General features: G+C 55.3%; 2 protein-coding genes across 5 annotated transcripts in view; one reads left to right on the top strand and one right to left on the bottom strand.

Annotated features, from left to right (window-relative positions):
* Positions 1–9336, bottom strand: part of ZDHHC9 (zinc finger DHHC-type palmitoyltransferase 9) — an 18019-nt gene extending 8683 nt beyond the window's left edge. The window contains exons 1-2 of one of the 3 annotated variants that reach the window (XM_053273404.1): positions 9127–9336; positions 5681–5946 (exon numbers count right to left, since the gene is read on the bottom strand). In XM_053273404.1, the coding sequence (XP_053129379.1) occupies positions 5681–5847 (167 nt within the window). In that variant the 5' untranslated portion in view covers positions 5848–5946; positions 9127–9336. Of the gene's footprint in view, positions 1–5680; positions 5947–8325; positions 8510–8609; positions 8900–9126 lie in introns of those variants that run through there. The other 2 variants (XM_053273403.1, XM_053273405.1) reach the window with 2 other exon arrangements.
* Positions 8967–24598, top strand: UTP14A (UTP14A small subunit processome component). 2 transcript variants are annotated; one of them, XM_053273392.1, is made up of 15 exons: positions 8967–9511; positions 10051–10173; positions 11290–11363; positions 11465–11529; positions 11958–12100; positions 13233–13388; positions 13888–14007; positions 14099–14193; positions 15841–15964; positions 16069–16146; positions 18126–18456; positions 20003–20367; positions 21713–21903; positions 22804–22903; positions 23914–24598. In XM_053273392.1, exons 2-15 carry the CDS (start codon positions 10108–10110, stop codon positions 24217–24219), a joined length of 2214 nt encoding a protein of 737 aa, XP_053129367.1. In that variant the 5' UTR covers positions 8967–9511; positions 10051–10107; the 3' UTR covers positions 24220–24598. The 2 variants fall into 2 exon arrangements, with proteins under 2 accessions (XP_053129367.1, XP_053129366.1); XM_053273391.1 differs by lacking the exon at positions 8967–9511 and having other exon boundaries at positions 9652–10173.

Raw genomic sequence — 24598 nt, 5'->3', positions numbered from 1 at the left:
TAGGACAAGAGTGCAACTATGACGCAAAAGATACATGCTCTGACAGTTTTACATACCACCAGAGGCTATGATTATGAAACCCAATCACCAATACAGTACCTATCATGAATATTTATGTACCACTTTTCAACAAAAGGTGTTCTCAAAATGGTTTACATAGAACAGGCCTGTTCACCTTTGGGCTCACCAGCTGTTTTTGGACTACAACTCCCATAATCGCCAGCCACAGTGGCCAATAGCCAGGGATTATGGGAGTTGTAGACCGACATCTCTACAGGAGGACCATAGTTGAGCAGCCCTGACGTAGAAAAAGAAATAAGATGATCCCTTGTTCTGAAGAGGCTCACAATCTGAAAGGCAACATAAGGTAGACACCAGCAACAGCCACTGGAGGGATGCTGTGCTGGGGCTGGATAGGTCCAGTTGTACTCCCCCTGCTAAACAGAAGAGAAGAACCACATTAAAAGCTGCCTCTTTGCTCAGTTAATAGGGATAGGCAATTTACAAGGGTATACTTGCAGACTCACTATTTTGGGGAAATACCCCAAATGTATCTCTGAACTTGCTGACGAGTAAAAAGAGGTTGCCATTACTGGTTGGAGAGACTCAGACTTTTGTTTTGCCACATGCGTACAAATGTCACTTAACACTAAGCAAATCTCACGGAAACACTTTAGAAGTCAACTGACTCAGCCGCCACCTCTCCCTCTCCCATGCCCCTCTTGCTGCTCCACTGGCTTCCTTGGGTATTTCACCTGCCCTCTCAGGCACTCAGCAAGGGCTTTCTGCCACAACTACCCGGGGCATATCCTGGCTTTCCTACAGAAGCCACACGCACTGCCTAGCCAGGTGACGACAGCAAGGAAGCAAGCACATACGGCCATCAGGGCAAGGGAGGAGACTGAAAGCGTTGTGGGCAAGTTGCAAGCGGAGAAGCCAGCCTGGAAGCAGCTGCCTTTCATCAGACAGAGTGGACAACACGTTGCTGGAAGCAGTCTGGCTGCAGAGCAATCCAGATAGGAGGCCCTCCCTAAGGAGCAGCAAACAGGCAGTCACACCCCCCCCCCCCGCCCACATCGCCTCCCCTGATCTACTTGCTTGTGCTGCACCAGCCCGGTTGTGCATCGCGACCCGGTACTTCAGAACCAGGAACCGCTCTGCCTTTCAGCTTCCCATTTGGTTCAAGTGGCTGGGTCTATCTTTTCAGGTTCCAACAGGAATCCCTGGTTCCAGTCTCAATGATTTTAGTCAGTCAACTCAGCATAGCTAGGAAATCGGTTTTCTCTCCTGTCAATGTGTTGCGATTCATAGCACTTACCCTTCACAGATTTTTCCATTTCACAGCTCAATCTTCTTTGCTGTGAGGCCCCAGGGGTCAGTGGCGGCCCCCATCAGCCTGAAGTGCCGTTCCCTGACCAACTGCTTACTGGGCCGGTGGGAAGCTTTGGCCAGGGTGGAATCGCTGGCACCATACGGAGCTGACTAGTCTCACTGCCATAGCCCGTTGACCCCACCTTTACCATGTTTTAATTTTGCTGTTATGCTGGTCAAAGACGGAAATAAAGACTACGCTACGTTTTAATTCTCGCTGTGTGTGCATGGCGTGCACGTGTCAGTCAAGAACCACACACAGCTGGCACACGTTCTGGGCTGCAACTCCCAACCTCACCCCCCACCCCCGCATGGCACAACCCCAGCTTTAGCCTGCCGGGGCAGAGAACACCACACGGCAGCAGACAGGACAAGGGCGGCAAGGAAGAGACTGTTACTCATGGGTATGTGCCCCAGGGGGAGTTGCTGCAAGTGACAGCAACTCAAACAGGGATGTTCACGCCTTTACTCTTGCAAACATTCCCCAGAAACAATATACAGCCAGTGTCAAAGTTCACCGTCACCCTACCCAAACCAGAAGAGCAACACAACAGAGAACGCAGACAAAGTGAGTGGCATGCAACGTGCCTGCACCCTGCCTGGGGCAAAGCCCCAAGTTGCCAAAGTGACAAGACGAATAGGCAGCAAGGCCAGGAAACCATGCCAAACAGAAACAGAGCAAAAGGAACATTAGTCGCACAAGCCATCCAACAAAGGTCGCCTCAAAGCACCAGTCAGAGGTGGCGGCTGGATGTCGCTAAAGAATGTCCTAGGAGTGAAAGCCCCACCCCTACACAAGAGGCAAAAGGGACACTGCCTGGGATGGAAGAGCATCTGCCAGGCACTGCTCTACCCCAAGGGTGGCTCAAGCAATGGTCCAAATGCACCACCCACAGTAAGACTTCCAGGAGCATGTTGTCATGGTCTGGCCTCTTTGAAAGGCAATAAAACAGCAGATCAGAGTCTAGGACCTAGTGAGGATAATCAACATGAGTGCCAGACTCCACCTTATGACGGATATACTTCTAGGACTATGACACTATACTCAGCTACCACTATTTCTTGTTTGCTTTGCTTAACATCCAGCCTGACAAAGAGTTCTGAAGAACCTGAAAGCTTGTTTAAGAGAGGAGAGCTGGTCTTGGTCTTGTGGTAGCAAGCATGGCGTGTCCCCTTAGCTAAGCAGGGCCCACCCTGGTTGCATATGAATGGGAGACTGGCTGTTTGCTGCTCCTTAGGGAGGGCCTCCTATCTGGATTGCTCTGCAGCCAGACTGCTTCCAGCAACGTGTTCTCCACTCTGTCTGATGAAAGGCAGCTGCTTCCAGGCTGGCTTCTCCGCTTGCAACTTGCCCACAACTATTTGAGCTAGTGTGAGCCCTGGAAGATATTCCCCTCGAGGGATGGAGCCACTCTGGGAAGAGCACCTAGGTTCCAAGTTCCCTCCCTGGCAGCATCTCCAAGATAGGGCTGGGAGAGACTCCTGCCCGCAACCTTAAAGAAGCCGCTGCCAGCCTGTGTAGACAATACTGAGCTAGATGGACCTATGGTCTGACTCAGTATATGGCAGCTTCCTATGTTCCTATTTGGTGCTTGTTTGGTTGATCCTAACAAAGGTATTACTAGAGTTGGGGTGACTAGAAGCAGGTTTCAGAGGCTTGAAGTCCCAGACCTTTCTTCAACTCCACTTGATTTGGAAGGTGCCACATTTGTATTACTTCCACCACGAGAAGTGACACAGTCACCATGAACGAATCAACCTTCCCCCACAGGTTAGACAGCTTTATGAGACGTCACCCTGCAAAATCAACACTGTGCTTAGTCAGTTCTACTGAGTGGTGTACACAGCAGTCCTGCACCGTGTCCTGTTCTCACCTCTGATATTTTGCCTGTGTAAAGAGGTGGCTGCCAGAATTTTATTCACCAGTGCCTAGAAACACAGAGGAGTTGAGGAGCAGCAAGATGCAAACTCCTTTCCCCATTCAGAAACACTCCCCAACGCGACAGGTGACCAGAACACGACTCTCTAGTTTCAGATGCACAAGAGGAACACAGTGGTTGTGGGGAGGGGGAGTTGACAGATCTTGAATCAACAGAACACTCCTCACCCCCAAACGGCAGACAGAGGAGACATAAGAACAGCCCAAGGAAGCCCATCCAGTCCAGCATCCTGTTTCACACAGTGGCTCACCAGATGCCTCTGAGAAGGCCACAGGCAAGAGGTGAGGGCAGGTCTTCTCTCTTGCCACTGCTCTCTTGCAGCTGGTATTTGGAGGTCTCCTGCCTCTGAGCACAGAGGCAGCCTAGAGCCACCAGACTAGTAGCCGTGGATAGACCTGTCCTCCATGAATTTGTCTAAACCCCTTTTAAAGCCATCCAAACTAGTGGCCATCCCCACATCCCATAGCAGAGAATTCCATAGATTAATGACTTGTGGCAGATTCAAAGTTCAGGTTTCTCAATTGCCAGCATCACCTATACACTACTCTTCAGAGGATCACAATCCCTTAATGCAGACTGTAATTCCACAGTCCCTTCGTGCACATTGTGCTAGCTCATAAAACTCTGGGACACTTCCAAGTCAACAGTTCTCACTTGACCTGTGCAAGTGACAAGGAAAAAGCTTCAACCTGGGACTTGCGAGGCAAACAGACAAGCTTCAGACCAGCTTATAACCAAACAGCCCACTTGTTAGCTCAGTGTTCTTCATTCTAAGGCCCAAGGGCCAGTGACACCCATCAGCCCCAATGTGGCTCCAACTAACTGTTTAGTGGGCCTGTGTGCAGCTTTGGCCAAAGCTGAATACTCTGCATGGTCATATTCAATACCCAGCACCATAAGAACAGCCCTGCTGGATCAGGGCCACGGCCCATCTAGTCCAGCATCCTGTTTCACACAGTGGCCTTCCAGATGCTGCTGGAAGCCACAGGCAGGAGTTGAAAGGGGAATGCCTTCTCTCCTGCTGTCACTCCCTTGCAACTGGTACTCAGAGGCAGCCTGCCTTGGAGGCTGGAGGTGGCCTATAATCCTCCAACTAGTAGCTGATGATAGATGTGGAGATGACCATTCTCAGCGTGCAATGCTATGCCCTGCCAAGCACTGGGGGGCTCCTTCAAGGGAAACAGAGGCCTCTTGTGCCCCGGCACCATCTTGCAAGGCATGCACAGAGTTCTAGGAAGCGTGATCCTCACAAGGGTTTTCCTCCAGTACTTATGAGAGGGCTCTACTCTCTTAAAGGGCTTTCCCAGCACTGAGAAAAGCACAGTACTGTGCAGAGGTCAGCACCACTGTTCCCTCTAAGGCATGCACATGTTCACAAGTTTTTGGATGTCCACTCAGTTCATTTTTGATCCCGCTCAGGTTGAATCAGTAAGGCCCCATTCTGAATGTACGTGCGCACACACTGCCTTGATACTGCTGCCCAGAACAAGACTCATTCCTCACAGAGATGAAAAAAAATTAGAGGGGCCACTGGTCAGCACAGTGGAAAATAGCTCACACACTGAAGTTTCTTTATTTTCCTCCACTTGAAAAATGGTGAAAATAACTGTGCTAGCTGAATACCTCATCACTACAGCAAGTCAACAGTTCTCAGAAACAACGCTGTAAGCATAATTAGCATACATCTGCTAATACTGGTGACATCTTTCATTCTGCTATGTCCCAATCTGCAAGTCACCATGTTTATTAGAGTTTCAAATGCAACTTGCACTATATAAGAACTAGCGTTCAGTCAGTACTGTTCATGCCAGGCCCACAATGGCAATTCTGTGCCCTTAAAATGTTTTTAAACTCCTCTTCTCTTCATCAGCTAAATTCATTCAACATACATATCCGGGCACAGTTCTCCATAGTAGCTAAGAACAGGGCCCTGGGAATCCAAGATGACAGACCACTCCCTTGCACAAGACTGAATTACAATGGTGATGCATTAAAGTCACACAATTTCGATGCAGCTGCATCAGACGACAAACTGGACAGGTCTAAAACAAGAATGAGCATGTCATAAATACTTTCTAGGAACAATCCTAGGAACAACAGCTTGCTCTGCCCTTCCAGTAGGAGGCAACAGAACTTAGTCTCTGGAGAGAATCCCATCCAAAAAGGAGAAGAGAGGACAAATTCCACCAGGCCACCCAAAGAAGACAGGACTACAGTTCATGGCAAGCAGCCATGTCTACAAACTTCCTAGAATTTGAAAGGACTCTAGAGAGAAAGTACTCTCCCCGTCCATGTGGATGCAGATTACAGCCCAACAGTCTTAGAACCATCCCAAGAAGCCAAGAAAGTCTCAACCATCATAAACTTACTCAAAAGCAAAGAAGAGGGCACAAGTTCCCACAATGAGGAAGAGGGTTAGGTAGAAGATGCCCTTTTGCCGGGCCATCATGATGCGTCCATCACAACAAAACGTGTTCCTTCCTGGCAGCTTCTCCCATTTCCGGGTCACTTTCTTCCTCGCTATCATCACCGACATGGCTGCACCTTCACGGAAGGCAGAGCAGCTGAGCAATGGCCCGTCTCCACTCCAGCCACTGGGATTCCCACACCATCCTCAGAGATCCAGCCTCAGCCCCTGGAAAGATACCAAGAGAGAAGGAAACCAGTCAGTACAGCTCATCACACAGCACCTCAGCTAGAGAAATTGTCCAAGCGATCATTATCGGAAGCACATCCTTCCTGACACACCCACATTCTATTCCCAGCATTCGTCACTCGCTGTACATTCAAAGGAGCCAGTTTTGCCCAGCAGAAAGCACAGAATATGGCTTGTATCTTAATTCCAAGTATTAGGGAAACTGACTTCTTCCCCTTCCTTCTTGCAGCTGATCAGCAACTACCCTATGGTCTCTGGCAAACAAAGCTGGCTGGAAGAGCCCCAAAACACACTTGTGGGCGGTGGCGTTCCTTAAACTCCTTCCCTTACAAGCCACCAGGATGAATACCAAATGATTGAAGTGGCATTCTACGTATGATTTACCTTCCTCAAATTACATGCCAATAAGGATTTCACCAGAGTAAAGCCTTACCCAACTAAAGCATATTTTATATGCTTGATAGTCTTGTAGTAACCATGTAATATTAAGAGTTTCCAGGCCAGATAAATCATTAAGCTAGCAAAAATCATTAGTTAATACCCTGCATTGCAGAGATCACTGAACTCTCTAGACAGCAACCCTAAATGGCTTGGGAGGCAGGTTATCTGAGAGAATGCCTTGCCCCATATGTCCCAACTCAGACCTTAAGATCTTCTTCGGAGGCCCTGCTCCAAGTAATCCTGCTAAACGAGGTGAGGTGGGTGGCTACTAGGGAGAGGGCCTTTTCGGTGGCAGCACCCCGTTTATGGAACAGCCTTCCCAGTGAGGTTTACCTGATACCATCACTTTGTTCTTTTAGATGCCAGGTGAAAACCTTTCTGTTTACTCAGGCTTTTAAAACTTGATTTTTAAAAAGCAAGTTTTAAAATTGTGTGTGCGTGCGTGATGATTTGATGTGTTTTATTGGATGTTTTGATGTTGTGAGCCACCCAGAGAACAATTTGTTATGGAGCAACTAACAAATAAGGTTTTTTTAAAAATTATTATTATTACCACCACCCTTTCACCAAACCCAGCCCTCCTAGCAGTCTTTAGAGAGACAGCACCAAGTGCTTTATAGTCAGAATAATCCAGCAACAGAATATTCCCAGTTTCCAAAAAGGCTAGGCCAACAGCTGTTAAAAATCTAGCCTTTCCCATCTAGTCCTGCCCACCTTCTTGCTCTTCCCAAACTTCTTTCAACATGTTTCAACAATGGGTGCATGACAGTAGCTTAGAAACTAATCTACCTTTCCTCTTCAGCTTTGAGAAAATACCACCCGCCCAGGACACAAACCTACCTGTTAGGAGTGTATAAGGCAGGATTCCTTTTTATATAACCAAAGTGAAAGGGACTGCCACAGGTCCCGTAGGACTCTGGACCCGGGTTCATAATAACAACTTAAGAACAGATAAGGAGAGCAGAGCTGGTCTTGTGGTTGCAAGCATGACCTGTCCCCTTAGCTAAGCAAGGCCCACCCTGGCTGCATATGAATGGGAGACTTCATGTATGAGCACTGCAAGATATTCCCTTTAGGGGATGGTGCCACTCTGGGAAGAGCATTTAGGTTCCAAGTCCCCTCCCTGGCAACATCTCCAAGATAGGACAAGATTTTTTTATTGAACCAACAAACTACCAAAGCATACAATACGTTGCCAGATCCAAGATCGGGCTGAGAGAGATTCCTGCCTGCAACCTTGGAGAAGCTGCTGCCAGTTTGTGAAGACAATACTGAGTTAGACAGACCAATGGTCTGACAGCTTCCTATGTAACTTATACTCAAAGGCTTAACACAAAACCCTTTGTGGTCACATTAGTAGCTATTGAAGAACATAGGAAGCTGTCGTATACCAATGCAGACCATTCGTCTAGCTCAGTGCTGTCTATACTGACTGGCAGCAGCACAGGGTTTTTCCTGCCTGGAGATGCTGCCAGTGCCAGGGATTGAAGCTAGGACACCCTCCGCAAGCAAGGCAGATGCTCTTCCCCTGAGCTCTGGCCCTATCCTCAAGCTCTGGCCCCACGGCTTCAGAATCGTGCTTCAAACAGGAGCAAGGATTCTATGGGGATGGAGCAGCACTAGTGGATACGGCAGTCTAGTTAATACAAATGGGTGTGGGGAAGTGGGCGTCGATGCAGGTGTGATATTTGCCACTCTCTGTCCTCCATCTTTCAGCACCGGGGAGAGCAGGGGTGCAGAGCTCTGCCAATGCCCAGAACCCTTCCAAACAACAAAACACACCCTACATGGGGCTTCCTTGAGCGCCTCTCTCAGACCCACTACTCCCTGCCTCCATCAGCACAGACCATGCAAGACTCTCACACACACACACACACACACACACACACACACACACTCACTCTCTCTCTCTCTCACCGTTAACAGAAGCACCATGGGGGAGAGGCGTCCCGGCTCCCGCCGTCTTCAGCGGCTCCAGGAGAGGCAGGAGAATCTACCTTCCCAACAAGACCGGAGCAGCGGAGGAAGGCGGAAGCCGGGAGGCCTCGTCCGGCCCATTGTGCTGCTGCTGCTGCTGCTGCTGCCCAAACCAACAGCAGCCGCGTCGCTCTTCGAGTCCCTCCCGCCAGGGAAGGCTCAAGGGGAGCCCCCCCGCGCCCCGCCCCGCCCCGCCCCGCCCGGCAGCCCAGGCCCAGACAGACCGCTCGTTTCCTCGCGTGGCGGCAGCCGCCCATTGTTGTTCCCGAGGCCGGCCGAGGAGGCTGCGTGACCTTGCGCGCTCGCCACGATCCCCACGACCCTGCCAACACGGACCCGGAGCCGCCGCCGCCGCCGCCGCCCTTCCCTCCTCTCTGCCTGGGCCCCGCAGGCTCCCACGTGCGCGTCGGGGGCGCCCCCCCCCAGCAGCAGCAGCAGCAGCAGCAGCAGCAGCTCAAGGCTTGCGCTCGGCCCGCGACACGCGCAGCAGCAGCAGCAGCGCCGCCACGCCCTGGGAGGGGAGGGGAGGGGAGGGAGGAGCGGCAGCCACCGCCCCCCCCGACGAGCGGGAGGGAGGGAGGGAGGGAGAGAGGGAGGGGCGCGGCCTCCCGAGGGAACCGGCCGAGCTCCACCCCTGCCCGCTCCAGGGGCGCGCGAGCGGGGCGCGGCCAGCCGGCCGGGGCCAGAGTCCGCGCCCTCGCCCCCTGCCCGGCGCGCCCCCCCCCCGAGGGCGGCCCTCACCTGCGGCCGCTCAGCGGTGCAGGGCCTCGCTCAGGCCCGTCTGGCTCGGCGGACGCCGTGAGGCGAAAGGAGCTCGGCTCCCCATTGGCTCGGCGCTCCTTCGGCCCCGCCTCCTGGCCCGGCGGGGACTGCCTTATTGGCCGAGCGCAACGCCACTCGCCAATATCTATCGCCAGAGAGAGGCGGGAAGGAGAGAGGCGGGAGGGCGAGGCGGCGCCTCACGCGCGGGCGCTTTGCTCGGTCAGGATTCCGAGGGCGCAGCCTCGGCTGACTGGACGCCGGGCCACAAGGCAGCGCTCGAGGGAGGAAGGGCCGGGCCCGGAGCGCTGTGGGAAGAGAGGAGGCGCTTTCTCCCGGGCTGGTCTGAGGGGAGAGCTTCGCGCACGTTAGTCCCGCCTGTTGGCTGGAGGCTCAGCTTCCCATTGGCTTGTCCTTTCGAGAAAGCACAGGGGGGGCGCCCCGCCTGAGGGGGAGGGTCAAGTCTGAGGGGGAGGGCCGAGACCTCCTGCCGGGGTTGCTGGCGTCGACGGCTGTGGGCGGGGCCTGTCGATCAGTTTGAGGGTGGGGCCAAGCAGCGGGCCCCGCCCTCCTGCAAATGACAGCCTCGACCCGAGCTGGAACGGGCTGGGGAGCATTCCTGCCCCTTCTTCTTACTTGGATGCGTTTGGTCGAAGGAGCAAAAAAGCATGCCTCAAATCCGCACGCATTAAAATAATTAACGTATGCGCATTCAGGGTCACGTAGTTAGGCCCTTAGCCGCCCGGCGTGGCGCAAGGCTGACCCGTATAGCGAAGCGCGGTGTTCTGGGCGGAAGGGCGGCAATGCCGTAAACAGCTAGCTTCAAAAGAGGAGGTACTGTCGCGCTTTACGGCCTTTGCGGCTTTTGCTTGCCGGCAGTCGAACACGTGCTTAGTTTTTTCCTAGTGAAGAAGAAGAAGAGGAAAATTCTTGGCTGGTGCTGCCGGTGTCTTTGATGCTCACATGGCGGTTGTCGAAGAAGAAGATCTCTTGAGGAGCGAGCCGGTTATGAGTGATTCTGAGGATGAGGTGATCTGTTCTTCCTTTCTCCTAGATATCTAAGTTACTAGATCTCATTCCGATAGTTGTGTAAACTGCTCTGAGAATCTTTTTCTTGGTCTTGTGGAAAAGCCTATGTCAATATTTGTAATAACGTTTTTATTCGTTACTGTAATCTATATCTCACCTTGTTATGCTGGAGTTGCATTCTATGCAGCTAACAACTCAAAGCAGTGTAGCAGAATTTACAAATGTGTAAGAGAGAAAACCTTGATCGCAGCCATAAACTTAAAACACCAGCATCCATTTCTAATATTCCAAGCCAAAGCATGTTGAAATAGGTGATCTTCACTGCCCGCTAAAATCGTCTGTGGAAGTTAGTTATACTTACACAGCTGCAAGGCAGAAGCACTCTGTGTCTGCTTGGACTTCGTTCTTGTACCTTCCTAGGGTGTCAGTCTAGGAGAAATGGCTGCAAACTGGTCCCTCCTTGCAAAAGCAGTATTGGAAAGCCTGCATCTATGCCGAGCAGAGCTCAAAGCAGAGCATCCGCTTTGCGTGCAGGAAGTCCTAGCTTCAATGCCTGGCACATCTCCAGGCAGGGCCGGGAGAGACTTTTGCCTGAAACCTTGCAGAAGTGGCTGCCAGTCAGTGTAGACAATACTGAGCTAGATGTATCAAGCGTCTTGACTCAGCATAAGGTAGCTTCCTACGTTCTTAATCTCTGTCTTGCCTTATTTCTGATTCCTTTTACAGCTCTTTCCCTTCCTTTATGATTTGCCTTCTAACATTGTTGATGCATTTTTAAGTCAACCACTTTATAACATCTTGAGATAAGTTATAACATCAAGGTCACACACCAAATTATTATCATTATAATTATTTACTTGCATATCCATTCCGAGTCTGGTGCAATGAGTCCCGTCTCTGGTTTGGGGCTCATGCACTGGAATATCAGCCTGACTTTCTGGTAGCTGCTTCTCCTCACAGGTCAGCCCTGTAGTGTTGCAGGCAAGTGACAGGTCAGCTTAGAGACCTTCTTGACTTTGTGGTTATTCAAACTGTCACAGCAAATGTGATCCCCAGTTGAGTTCTGCTTCAGCCGTTGACATGGGCTTTCCTCACGGGCAGTGTTTTGTCTCCTAGGTGGAAAATGGAGCAGTGGCAAAGAAGCACCGGCAGCTTGTGGATGCACTCAGCATTTTGGCTGGTGGGAAGCGGTAAGGAGCAAGGGAGGAGGAGGAGGAGGACTTGGAGGGAGTCCTTTGGGTGGCTGGCTTCCCTTTCCCCGATCCTAAGCTGCTCCTTCTCTTTCATGCAGGCGGCGAGTAGCAGAGCGTACCGAGGCAAGCGGGCAGGTCTTGGAATTCGACGTGAGCAGTGGAGGTGCGGGATCTTTTGCCTTCAGCTCTCCCTGGGTGGCAGGCAGTTGCTGGCATGAGGGGGTCCTCTCTTCTCCATGGGCTTGGCTGGGAGAAGCCTGGCCTGTGAAGCGCTTCCCAGTCCTCAGTCCCAGAGCAAGGTCTAAGGGCACCCGACACGGCCAGTTTGCTGAAGCTCAGCAGGTCTCGGCTTGGTCTTGTCAGTGTCTGGATGGGAGGCATGCCACTGATGGGGATGGGGCCATCGCTCGGCGGCAGACCCCCTGCCTTGCATGCAGAACGTCCTGTGCATCAGCTCCAGCTAGGGCTGGGAGCGACTCCTGCCTGAAACCCTTGGAAAGCCACTGCCAGCCAGCGCTGACAGTAACTAGGTGGTCCAAAGGTCTGGCTTGGTGTAAGGTTTGTAGCGCTCGGGTCCCTTGTTCCCTGCAGGTGCTGACGAGAAAGTGCTCCTCTCGGAGCTGCTGCAGCCCCTTCCCACTTCGTCCGCTCTGGGCTCTGTTCGGAAGCAGCTGAGCAAAGCCCAGCAGAAAAAGGCTGCCCAGCTCCCACTGAGCAAGGAGGAAAGTGAACAGGTGAGCTCACAGCAGGGCAGTGATGGGCACTCGGCCCTGGGGAGTGGAGGAAGCTTGCATTGGGGGCCAGGAGTGTGTGCGTGTGTGTGTTGGGGGAAGAGAGGCCGAAAAACAGTGAGCCAGTGTGCAGGGAGAAGGCATGAGCAGAATGGAGAGAAGCCATGGAAAGGTGCACTTCTCACAACTTATCAGTATCCTGTTATGAGATCCGTTACTTTAGGGTGTGATGATGGATTCCTAGTTAGGTGGCCGTTGAGGAGAGTAGACATGTTAATGTCCATGAAGAATCATTAGCCGTCGTATCAGCATGTAGAAAGGCTATTTTGATGCTAGACAGTTAGCACCCCAAATTCATGTTTTGGGAAAGTATCCAACTGCTCTCCAGTTACGATGCTGAAAGTCTTGTCATTTTGTGCCCTCCAGCTGCTCTTGGACTACAACTCCCATCATCCCCAGCCTCAGTGGTCAGCCATGTTCAGTGTTCTAGTTTCACAACGGCTGGAGGGCCAAAGAGGTGCATCCCTGATGTGAAGGGGCTTCACACAATCTCTTTGAGCCATAGAGTGTGGCAACTAGAACAGCAAGCTTTAATCAGCTAAAGCTTTTGTTGTTTGCTATGAACACATTTTTAACGGGTAGCCACTTGCCTGGGGCAACCATGTTTCAGCAGCTGTAATACGCCGTCATGTGGCACCTCAAGGACCAACTCACTTATTGCACTGTAAGCTTGTGCAGTGGATCACAGTCCATGAAAGCTGATGCTACCATCCACGTGTTGGTCTTTAAGGTTCCCCACCACTTTGTTTCTAAAACTGGAAGTGCTGGGAGTGAAGATGGCTTTTTGGGGTCTCCTCAAAGACCCCTGTTGACCTTTCTGTAATAGTCATGTTGCTTAAAAACGAACCAGGCAGACGATAACTAAGCTCTTTGGCTGGTGCCGGAACTGGCTGGTGAGTGCTTGGGCCTTTGCCATGCCGCTGCAAGATCTCCGAGGCCTGCCCAGCGGGGAGACTCGTGCACTCTCGGGGGGTCTTGGACTCTCTTCGTGTCTCCTTGACTGGAGTCCGCAGTGCCGTTCTGTTGCCTATGGATTTCTCTCTCTCTCTCTCTCTCTCTCTCTCCCCCTCTGCAGATTGTGAGGGAAGCTGCCTACACACAGACGTCCCAGGCACTAGCCAAGTGGGATCCGGTGGTGAGGCAGAACCGGCGGGCGGAGCAGCTGGTCTTCCCCCTGCAGCAAGAGGGTGTGGCTGTGGCCCCGGTGGAAGAAGTGGTGAGCAGCTGGCAGGTGGGTGCTTGGAAGAGAAGAAACGGCCTTGTGCAGAGTCGGACCCTTGCTCCCTCGCGCTCAGGGTTGGCTACTCTGACTGGCAGCGGCTCTCCCAGGTTTCAGGTGCAGGTCTTCCCCAGCCCTGTCTGGAGAGGCGGCTGCTGCTGCTGCTGCTGCCGCCGCCAGGGATTGAGGCTGGGGCCGCCTGCATGCCGAGCAGAGGCTGTGCCGCTGAGCTACGACCCCCCCCCCCCGCTTGAGGTGGCGGCTGGGCGTCAGGCAGAGGTGGAGCTTTGGCATGGCCTGGACCCAGCTGCAGGCGGAGGGAGAGGGCTGTTCCTCTGGAGTGGGAAAGGGAGGCCCCTCCTGTGAGTAGGCCGTGTGGCTTACTAGGCTCCTCCACTCCAGCCACATGTGCAAACACGCCCCAGCCTGATTGCACAAGCCTCCCTGTCCTCCTAGCACCCCCGGAGGTTGGTCTTTTTACTGCGTCCCTCTTTCTTATCCTCCGCCCCAGGCTCGGACTCCGCTGGAGGAAGAGATCTTCAGCCTTCTCCACAAGACGCAGCAGCCCGTCAAGGATCCCCTTCTGACCCCGCAGGAGAAGGCCTCCCTGCAGGCCATGAGCCTGGAAGAGGTGAGCCCCGGCCCGCCTGCCTGCCCCCCGGCCCGCCTGCCTCCCCCAGAGCCTCCAGCCAGCCAGCCAGCCCTCCTCTCTCTCCTTTCAGGCTCAGCTACGCCGGAGGGAACTTCAGAGGGCTCGGGCCTTGCAGTCCTACTACGAGGCCAAGGCGCGGCGGGAGCGGAAGATCAAGAGCAAAAAGTAACGTATGGCTGGAAGGTCTGGGAGGAGCCACCTGGGGCCCAGCCAGCTCACCGGCCCGGGATGCGGGCAGGGAGGAGGAGGAGGAGGAGGGTCTTTCCCAGCCAGGAGCTGAACCCGGGACCCTCTGTATGCTTTTGCTCTGCCTCTAAGCTACGTTCTGGGCCAGGGCTACACAACTCAGCCCTCCTGCACATGTTGGACTACAGCTCCCATCATCCCTGCCTGTTGGCCACGATGGTTGGGGATGGAGGGGCGAAGTTGTGCAGCCCTGTTCTCTGCCATACTAGGCTGCTGGTTCTTCTAGGGGTGGAGACTGTGTGTCCTGCTTCCCATGTGGAAGGGATTTGGGTGGGAGGAGGTGGTGATGCTTGTTCATCACATTAGCAGGGCGGGGTTTGAGCAGGGACATGTGTTGGAGCTGGGATGGATCTAGCGTGGTGTAGTGGTTAGAGTGCTGGACTAGGACCAGAGAGACCCGAGTTCAAACCCCCATTCAGCCATGAAACTAGCTGGGTGACTCTGGGCCAGTCACGTCTCTCTCAGCCTAGCCTCCTTCACAGGGTTGTTGTGAAAAACAAACTTAAGCATGTAGTACACCGCTCTGGGCTCCTTGGAGGAAGAGCGGGATATCAAATGTGAATCATCATCATAGGAGAGCATCTCAGCCCATGGCACTGGAGACCCTGGCCTCCTGCCCAGGAACATGGGGGCGGAGTCCTGGGGGCGGAAGGCAGAGCTCGGCCATCGGCTGCCAAGTAGCCCGGATTGGGAGGTGGCTGCTGGTGGTCTCCCTTCAGGGATTGGGGACTAGGCTTGGGGGAAGCACCCAAGAACCTCTTCAGCTGCAAAGGAAACTGCCTCTTGCCACTCAAGAGTGTGGGAGAGAGAGAGAGACCGGCGGTAGATCTCGGCAACAGCTTTCAGTTCTCAATTTTTAACAAGAGGCTTCTTCTGCATTGAGCTGGTGAAGCTGCATCCATCCAAGGTTCAGGTTCTGGAAGAACTGGGAGACCCCTTTTTATGTAGATAGGGCTGGGAAAGGCTATGAGCTTGGGGTCAGGAGGACTGTTGAAACACGGACCAGCCAGTGAAGAAGGAAAAGCACGTGGCTGCCTGCGCTGCAGCAGGACACCTGTCTTGCTTGGCTGCTGTATGGGGGAAATGAGGACCGAAAAGCCCATGCAAAGCACCCGAATCTCGTTTTTCCTTTCGTTGAAAATCCCTGTTGTAATTCTCTTCTGGTTTCTGAGACTTCTCTTGCTTCTCAGACGGCTGTAGGCTCGGCTCTTGCTTTTACAGTGTACCGAGAATGCTGAATTGTGGGTCCTGTGCAGACAGAATATACACACAGCCCCCAAGTATATCATCTGTACAGCCCAGCAGATGAAGGTGTGGGCGGATCAAAGATGGTGCTTAATTCCAGAGGACCCCCTTTAAAAATAACTGCAGGTTATGTCTGTATTGACCCCAAAGGGAGGGGACTCTGGACTTAAGATCGGGCCCCAGCCCAATTCCTAGCATCAAGGAACTTGGGGAAAACCTAGCCTTGCCTTCAGGGAAATCTGCCGTTGCCTCCTTGACTCCAGAGGTGGCCATGGCAGTGGCCACCAGGGCTTCCACCCCGCGGTTTCTCTCTCCCTGCAGGTACCACAAAGTGCTGCGGAAGGGAAGGAATCGGAAGGCCCTGCAAGAGTTTGAGGCGCTGCAGAAGAACAACCCCGAGGCCGCTCTGGAGCAGTTGGAGAGGATGGAGAGAGCGCGCATGGAGGTGGGGGGAGGCCCAGAGACCCCCAGCCTGGCGGGGAGGGGGGACGGGGGGGCACTTCTTCCCCAGCTCGGCCAGCCTGACCTCTTCCTTCTTTCTCGGAACAGGAGAGGATGAGCCTGAAACACCAGAACAAGGGCAGGTGGGCCAAATCGACGGTCCTCATGGCCAAGTATGACCTCGAGGTGAGCGGCGCGATGCCCGAAACCCTTTTCAGCCTGTTGTTCAGTGGTTGGTGCTCCAGCTGGGGTTGAATGACCACCCCCCTCAGAAGGGAAGCGAGCTGGTCTTGCAGCAGTGAGTATGCTAAGCCAGCTCTGCCCTGGCTTGCATTTGGATGGGTGAGTGCTCTTGGCCGTCAGCTATTCCCCTGGGGGGGGGGCAGGGCCACCACTCAGTGGCAGAGCCTCTGCTTGGCCTGCCAACGGACCCAGCTTCAATTCCTGGCGGTGGCAGCGGCGGCGGGAGCATCTCCTCCAGTTAGGGCTGGGAAGGGACTCGTCCCTGCTTGAAACCTTGGAGAGCTGCTGCCAGTCAGTGTACTGCGCTAGATGGACCAAGAGTCTGACCCGGTGTAAGGCCGCTTCCTAACAGCCGGGGAGCCAAGGTTGCCTGATGTCACTCCAGCCAAGGCAGATGCTTGAGAGAGAGATGGACTCAAGCTGAAGCTAGAAAAAGGCTTCCCTGAGACTTCAGGCTGTTCACCGTAGAGCAGCTAATAGGCCACCTCCACAAGCATTTTGGAGCAGGGGATGGAGTCTTGTGGTAGCGAGCATGAACTGTCCCCTTTGCTAAGCAGAGTCTGCCCTGGTTTGCTTTTGAATGGGAGACTACAGGTGTGAGCCCTGCAAGATATTCCCTTCAGGGGATGGAGCTGCTCTGGGAAGAGCAGCAGGTTCCATGTTTCCTCCCTGGCAGCGGCATCTCCAAGAGGGGGCTGAGAGAGACTCCTGCCTGCCACCTTGGAGAAGCCGTTGCATGTCTGGGTAGACAGTCCTGGGCCAGATGGACCAAGAGCGGGGGGTGGGGGGTGCCCGTGTTCTCCTCCCTCCCCAGTGGCCCTTGGGAGTGGGGGAGATAATGAAGAAAATAGGGCGGGGTGGAGCTGGGGTGGGGGTCTCAGGGGCTGCGGGGGCTGCTCCATTAGAGAGACACCCCTGACCTGGGTTAGGGTTAGACCACTAGCCTGGTCTTTATGGCCAGATCCAGACCCCTCTGGTCACTTGTCACTCTTGGTACATCTTGCACAGAATTGGCTTTCTGTCAGAGAAGACTGTTAAAATCCTTGCTGAAAAGTTCAACAGAACCTGAAATCTGCAGACATGTTCCAAGGATAAATTTATTTATTTATCAGTCATATATTGCCTGATATGAGTATCTCTAGGTAGTGAACATAATTTAAAACAACAAATACAAAACAGAGTAAAAACAATTTCATGGGATAAAAAAAATTAAACAGTTTAAAATTAATTTCAGTTATAAGCCTGAGGAAATGGGTGTGTCTTGAAAGTCTTCCTTAAAAGCAAAGCAGACTGTAGTTTCTGGACAGCGGCAGCCCCACGTAGACTGCATTACAGTAGTCAAGCCTCTTAAATGCAGTTAATGGTCCCAATACAAAACCTGAATTTGATGTGCTAGTATAGCCTTGTAAGCATGGGATCAAGGGTTCCCAGCCCTTTTCAACAAAGGCATCCCTTCTGTTGCAAACCTTCAGCACAGTTACCCCAGAGAGAGAGAGATTGTCTGTCTGTGTGTGCGCATGTGCACATACACATGCGCGCACACAGACACTCTGAAATGTTAAGAGACAGGCTATTCCAGTGACTGGCTTACATTCAGACCAAGTTGCTCACGAGTACTCCCGCTGAAATGAACTTTTTTGAAATTATTCCTGTTGGAAGTAAACTCCTTGCATTAATTTCAATGGGGAGGCAGGAAGGCCCTGAGGACTCTCCCTAGGAGCCCTTCAAGTACCCCCTGGTGGGAGCCCCTGCCTTGGGGGAGACATGGAGAGACACTGGACCTCCCCCGCCCCCAGATCTGGTTTCTTCCTATCGGTTGCCTTCAGACTGAAGGGGCAGGATGCCGAGTGCTGTAGGAGAGTCCCAGCTCTCCAGGTGGACTCCTGCCCCCCCACCCACCCAGCCCGCTCCTTCCTCCCCAGGCCAGGCAGGCCATGCAAGAGCAGCTGGCCCGGAACAAGGAGCTGACGCAGAGAGCCTGCCCGGCGTCGGAGAGCGAGGAAGGCGGCGAGGCCTCGGATGCCGAGGGAGGGCTCGTCCCAGATGCTGCCAACGAGGGCCCTGCTGGGGGGGCCGCTCCAGACAACCCCTGGATGTTGGGAAAGCCCCGCCAAGAGCCCGCGGAGGACCCACCCGCCACCGAAGATGGGGCAGGGAGCGAGGGGGAAGGGGAGCCCCCCCTGCCGGAGGAGGAGGAGGAGGAGGAGGAGGAGGAGGCCTTATTGCAGGGCCTGCAACGCCCACAAGGCAGTGGTGAGTTGGCTGCGGGGCGGGGGGGGGGTGGTAGCAGGGGTTCCCCGATGTGGTTGACTACAACTCCCAGCATCCACAGCTGCAGTAGCCTTTGGCTGGGGGTTATGGGAGTTGTAGTCAGCCACATCTGAGAATCCCTGTGGCAATCCACTGGTGGCAGTGTGCTTCACTGTGAGGCCCAGGGGCCCCTAGCGGCCCTCCAGCTCGTTGCTTCTTGGGCCTGTGTGAAGCTGTGGCCACAGCTGAATGCTCTGCAGTGCTGTGCCTGGCAGCCGGAGGGAGGGTATGGCGGGGGGGCTCCTTGAAGGGAAACGGAGCCCTGCGGCCTCTTGGAAGTCTCTCTGAAAGGGCCCTGCCGGCATGGAGCAGACCTCTGCCCCGTGGGAAATGGTGGAGATCGCAGCAGGAGGGAGTCTCCCGGGTGCCTTCTTCTCTGGAGCGTGCTCTGTTCAGTCCAGCTGAGCTCAGCACTGCAAGAAGGGACAAGGGAGTGGGGAGGACAGTCTGCCTGAAGAAAGCAGCCCAGGCCGTTTCGAGGAGAGGAGAGGAAAGAGCCCCGTTGGCTTGGCAATCCCCATCCAGCACACCAGGTCCTAAGCAGGAACGAGCCGACAAAAAAGCAAAGGATTCACCAGAAAACCAGTTCTCATGCATTTTAACACCTCCGACGAAAATAATATAAATACACGAGATCTACATTCTTAGGATGGCCCATAAATAGTTTAATTCTTATATAAATCCACTCCACACATCTGCAGTGGTAACCTGATGTATAACTGTTCTCAAATATGAAATCTTTTCCAGGTGGGTGACATTCTTGTAGGTGACAGACCAATTAAAAGGGCCAATGTCCAAGGAGCACCAATAATGATGTTCATTCATCCAGTCATTCGATTTCTCTACTGCCCTTCCAGAAATGGCTCAGGGCGGTTTACACAGAGAAATAATAAATAAATAAGATGGCTCCCTGTCCCCGAAGGGCTCACAATCTAAAAAAACAAGCACAAGATAGACACCAGCAACAGTCACTGGAAGTATTGTGCTGGGGGTGGAGAGGGCCAGTTACTCTCCCCCTGCTGAATAAAAGAGAATCACCACATTAAAAGGTGCCTCTTTGCCCAGTGCGCAGGGGTCTTTTGTTCTGCGATATCCAGGAGCGAGCCATGATCCTGTGTGCTCCCTCCCTTCCAACTTCAATTCAGTTCTTTCTGGTTTATTGAACCACAGTTTCCCAGAATGTCTGGGCCAGGAAATGCTGGCTTAACAAACCAGAATCAACAAATTTAGGCACAGCTGGGGGCGGGCACAGGTTTGCTTTCTGCAGAGTGTTAGATCTGAATTGGTCAGTGGGGGAGCATTGGGGGTAGTCTCTCCAGGGTGGGGCAGAGGAGGCAACAATAGTGCCCCCCCGCCCCCCGGGGAGGCTGGGCCGTTGGTACGGGAGGGTGCCACGTGCAGATGCTGACCGTGGAGGCACCCTTGCACTGCAGGGCTTATGTGGGGGGAGGTGATCTGTCTGCAGGTGACTTGTGTGATTTGTCTGCAGGTGCTGGTGGAGGAGCAGCAGCCACGGCTGTGCTTGCTGAGGTGCTTCTGCCGGCACCCCCAAGCCCTGTGCCGGAGGGGCCCCTCCTCAGTGAGAAGCTGGACCCGCTTCGCACCCTGGAGGAGCTGGAGGGTCTGGCCGTGCAGGAGGAAGTTCCCCCGGCAGGTGCAGTGCTGCCTCCCCAGAGGGCCCCACTCTCGCCGCCGGCAGGCGCAGCCCCCGCGCAGCCCCAGGGCTCCCGGGCTCCGGGTCCCCAGAAGACAGCCAAGCGCCAAGCGCTCATTGACCTGAAGGCGGTGCTAGCGGAGGCTCCCCACGCCCTGCAGGGCCCCAGGCCCAGTGCTGTGCAGGCGGAGGAGGAGGAGGTGAGCCCCGGTGGGGGGCGGTGGGGGGGAGAGGGCGAGGCGGCGGGAGCTCCTCCTTCTGCAAGGGGGAGTCAAAGCGGGTTGGGCTTCTTGGCGCAGGGAAGCCAAGGCCGAGGGAGGGCAGGGCAGAGGGCCCTCCGGCAGATGCTGGGGGGCGTGGAGGAGGAGGAGGAGGAGGAGGGAGGGGAGACAGAGAGGCGTGTGCGTGTGGCGTTGCTAGCTGTACATACCTCAAGGTGGTTCACACCGTATTTAAAAACTGTACAAATATATTAAGCCACTAAGACAGCACCAATATTACATGTGGACATTAGAAACTGTACAAATTATTTTAAAAATTGGAAGCACGTTTGTTTATTTATTTGATTGATTGATTGATTGATTGATTTCTATACCGCCCTTCCAAAATTGGCTCAGGGTGGTTTACACCGAGAAATAATACATAAGTAAGATGGCTCCCTGTCCCCAAAGGGCTCACAGTCTAAAAAGAACCGTAAGACAGACCCCAGCCCAGCCCCCGGGAGTCCTGTGCGGGGCTGGATAGACACAGCAGCAGCAGCAGCGGCGGCAGTGAAGGAGAGCAGCCCTCTTCTGTCCCCACCAGAGTGGAGAGCCCCCGCCAGACCTGCCTTCTCAGAGCTGCGCTGTGACAGGGTTCCTGTCCCTGGCAGCGTCTTCCCGGAGGCCTCTCTCCTCCCATTCCCTTAGAGCTTGGGATGACCCAGTGGAATGGTTGGGCAGCCAGTTCCAGGGCAAGAGGAGAGTCTTCCTTTCTGCAACCCATTATGTGTGTGCAACACATTGGCAGAGGGCCAAGGCTCCGTGGCAGAGCATCTGCTTTGCAGGCAGAAGGTCTCCAGGTAGGGTTGGGAAGGACCCCTGCCCTGGAGCCTTGGAGGGCTGCTGGCAGCCAGAGCAGCCAGCCCATGGACCAGTGCGGGGAGACTCTTCTTTAAAAGGCAGGGACCCTGCCCAGCCGGCTTGGAAGAGAAACTCCCTTCTGGTCCAGGTGCTGGAGGCCGGTCAGACTCTGAGGGGGATCCAAACCAGTGCCCGGAATTGCCTCGAAGGATGCCGTTGCCCGTCTCTCTGCATCTTGTTGCTAGGCTGCAGGAGAGTGGGGTGGGGGGGAGCCTCCCAGACGGCTATAAACTGACGGGAAGCACCAATCTCTGAGTTTTGGCTCCCGCAGGGTCCTCGGGGCAGCTTCCAACCCTTCCCAGGAAAGCACGAGAATCCCCTTGAAACATCAGAGGGCGCATCGAGGGCTTTGCAAGGTCTGCTCGGCCCGGAAGCCCCTGGGTGGCCCTCCGAGGCCCATGGCTGATCGTGTTCCTCCTTGCAGCTGGAGACGGCCACGGACCAGCGGCAGATGATCCGGGAGGCTTTTGCCAGCGACAACGTCATGGCCGACTTTCTGAAAGAGAAACGCCGAGCGGAACAAGCGGGCAAGCCCAAAGCCATCGACCTGGTGCTCCCGGGCTGGGGCGAGTGGGGCGGCTCAGGGCTGCGGCCAAGCGCCCAGAAGAGGAGGCGGTAGGTCCGGGGGGGGGGGCGTGCCTGGTGCTGCTGCCTTTCGTGCAGGAGCCTGCTGGGGGGGCAGACCCTCGCTGGGCTCTCTGACAAGGTCTGCACCCCGAGAGAGGGGAGGAGGGGATGGCAGCTGCCCCCTCTCAGGGCGGGGGGACAAATCTGCAATGGCGCCTTAAAAACAGCAACACTACTTGAAAATGTCATTGATGTTGTCGGAGGAAGGGAAGTGAAAACTGGCAGGAATGTTCTCCAAAGCCGGCTGCATGGAGAGAGGACGAGAGCCACTGGTGATCTTCACTACTTTCCAAGAGGGGGCCACTTGGGCAACCCTCTTTCCATGGAAGAGGCATTCCCCACTGTGTGGGGCTTTTCGCCGTGCGGGGAGGGCTGGATGAGGAGAGCGCTGGGAAGGGCTGCGCTGCCCAGAGATGGTGCCGGGCTCAAGAAGACTCTGCTTCCCTTGGAGGAGGAGCCCCCCCGGCGCTGGGCAGGCACAGCCCTGCATGCTGGGCATGGCCGCCTCTGCAGGGGGCTGCTGGGGGCTGAACATGGCTCTGCGTGGGCCACAGCTGCACCCAGGCCCACCAAACGGCGGCTCTGCGAGGCCCACTTGGGCTGGGCTGGGACGACGACACGACTGATCTTGAGATGCCGCTTCCCGACACTGTCACCAGCCAGGCCTTGCCAGGAAGAGCCCCCCCCCGCCCCCCCCCAGCGCTGCACTTGTCCCCTCGCGGGTGGGGGGTAACATCGCCAGGGCTGCAAGTGCCACTATGCTGCCGCCTCTTTTCCATCCCTGGGGGGCCGAGCTTGCCAAACCCCACTCTGCGTGCTGGTCCCTCCCCGGGATGGCACTGACAGGCCAGGCACTTGGACTCTTACCAGTTTCTCTTCCTCGCTCAGGTTCCTTCTCCAGCCGCCACCTGGGCCCCCCAGGAAGGACCGGCATTTGCCCCATGTGATCCTGAGCGAGCAGCGGAATGTGCTGGCTGCTGGCCATCAGGTGAGGGGTGCCTCTGGCCTGGCCGTGGCTGTCGGCTGCCACCTGGAGGAACCTCCCTCTCTCCTCCCCGCTGTGCTGAGGGGGACCAGCTGTGGCGGCAGCAGCCCCCGGAAACGGGGTCAGGAAGGGGGGCCAGGAGAGCATGGGGGGGCAGCGCAGAGGGCAAAAGGAGGCCGGCGCAGCTGGAGGCACACGTGGCTTGGCTGCTCTGGGGCCTGAGGGGCCCGGGGCCCCTCCAGCAAGGCAGCAGGCGACTTCTTGCCCAGCCTCAGGAGCTGGGGGCGGCGTCCCTGGCTTGCGATCCTGGGTCGGTGAACACCTAGCTGGGCGAGCAGGGCGCCAAGGGGTTGTCTGTGAGCCTGCAGCTGGGGGGCTTCTCCTCCTACCTCACTAAAATGCTGAGGAGGGCGGCACTGCCCTGCCCAGCTTGAGGCTCTCGCGTGGTTCTTTCCCCCTCCTGCCTAGGTCTTCACCACCCCGTGATCGGAAACTGGGAGCGCACACAACCCCCCAGGCTGGGCAGGACTAGCACCTGCCCAACTAACCCCGTGTGTGGGTGTGTGGGTGTGTGTGTGGCCTGGCCGGGCATCTGCTTCCCAGCAGGGGGAGACGTTGTCCAGAAAGGCGTGGGGAGAAGCAGGGCCCCCGCCGTGATCATGGGAGCCCTGCAAGCCTCTGCTGCTGCCGCCTCTTCTTGGGTGGGGAGTCGGTCGGGCTCTGGACATGGAGCGGCCCCGTTTCCATGCAGCCACCACCTGGCCCTTTGCACAGACTGCAGGCCAAGCGAGCAGCTGCAAATCCACTTGGGTCCCGAATTTTCGATTCGGGTTTGCTGGCTGATTCCAAGCCGTGATGACACTTTCTGAGCCACAGCGGGCAAATGCAGCCATTCTTCTGAGCCACGGCTATGCTTCCTGAACCCTGGTTTAGCATGCGGGGTGGGGGGGGGGATGTCGTGCCCTGCCCTGCTTGCCGTCCGTGGACTGACCCTCAGGCTCTCTTCCCTGCAGGTGAACCAGCTGCCCTTCCCCTTCGAAAACGGCCAGCAGTTTGAACGCAGCATCCAAGCGCCCACGGGCCCCACCTGGAACACCCAGCGTGCTTTTCAGAAGCTAACAGCCCCCCGCGTCCTCACCCAGCCTGGCCACATCATCCGCCCCATCAGTGCCGAGGACGCCAACCTGAACCGGCAAGCAGATACGGCCACGGGAAAGAGACCTGAACTGGAGCTAACGTCTCTCCCCAAGCATCGCCGCCGCCACCACCATCCCAAGGAGAAGGAGAAGGCGAAGGCGGCAGCGGCCCGAAACACCTAAGCCTACCCTGGTTCGGATTCCTTTGCTGGCTGTGACACGTGAGTGCAGCCAGAACTCCTCTTCTCCCCCGAAAGCCTTTCCCTGCTCTGGATCTCGGTTGGATTAGCCCGGGCAGAAGGAAGCTGGCTGCCCCGTCCTCCCCATGCCTCCCGCTCAGCATCGCCAGCCACTTCAGGGTCAGCCCCCCCTTGGCGGCTCCTCTGCCTGTCCAGCCAGGCCCTCCTCAGTCACGGCTTCGGGGGAGAAAAGTGGGCCAGGTGCAGATCCAGGCAGGGGAGGAGGCCGCCTCAAGGCCCGCTCTGCACCCCGAAACTCCCTCTCTCCTTCCTGGCTCACTTCCGAGGAAAGAGACCTTCACAAATAAAGCCCAGCTGATGGA

Source organism: Hemicordylus capensis, chromosome 11 (assembly GCF_027244095.1).
Source record: "Hemicordylus capensis ecotype Gifberg chromosome 11, rHemCap1.1.pri, whole genome shotgun sequence".
Taxonomy (NCBI): Eukaryota; Metazoa; Chordata; class Lepidosauria; order Squamata; family Cordylidae; genus Hemicordylus; species Hemicordylus capensis.
This window is presented reverse-complemented; position numbering and strand designations above follow the sequence as displayed.

Excerpts from the sequence above, each read along its gene's own strand:
- UTP14A (XM_053273392.1), top strand. The coding sequence starts at position 10,108 with ATGGCGGTTGTCGAAGAAGAAGATCTCTTGAGGAGCGAGCCGGTTATG. Across the intron at positions 18,457-20,002 it reads GCAACGCCCACAAGGCAGTG|GTGCTGGTGGAGGAGCAGCA; the intron begins GTGAGTTGGCTG and ends ATTTGTCTGCAG. Across the intron at positions 22,904-23,913 it reads TGCTGGCTGCTGGCCATCAG|GTGAACCAGCTGCCCTTCCC; the intron begins GTGAGGGGTGCC and ends TCTTCCCTGCAG.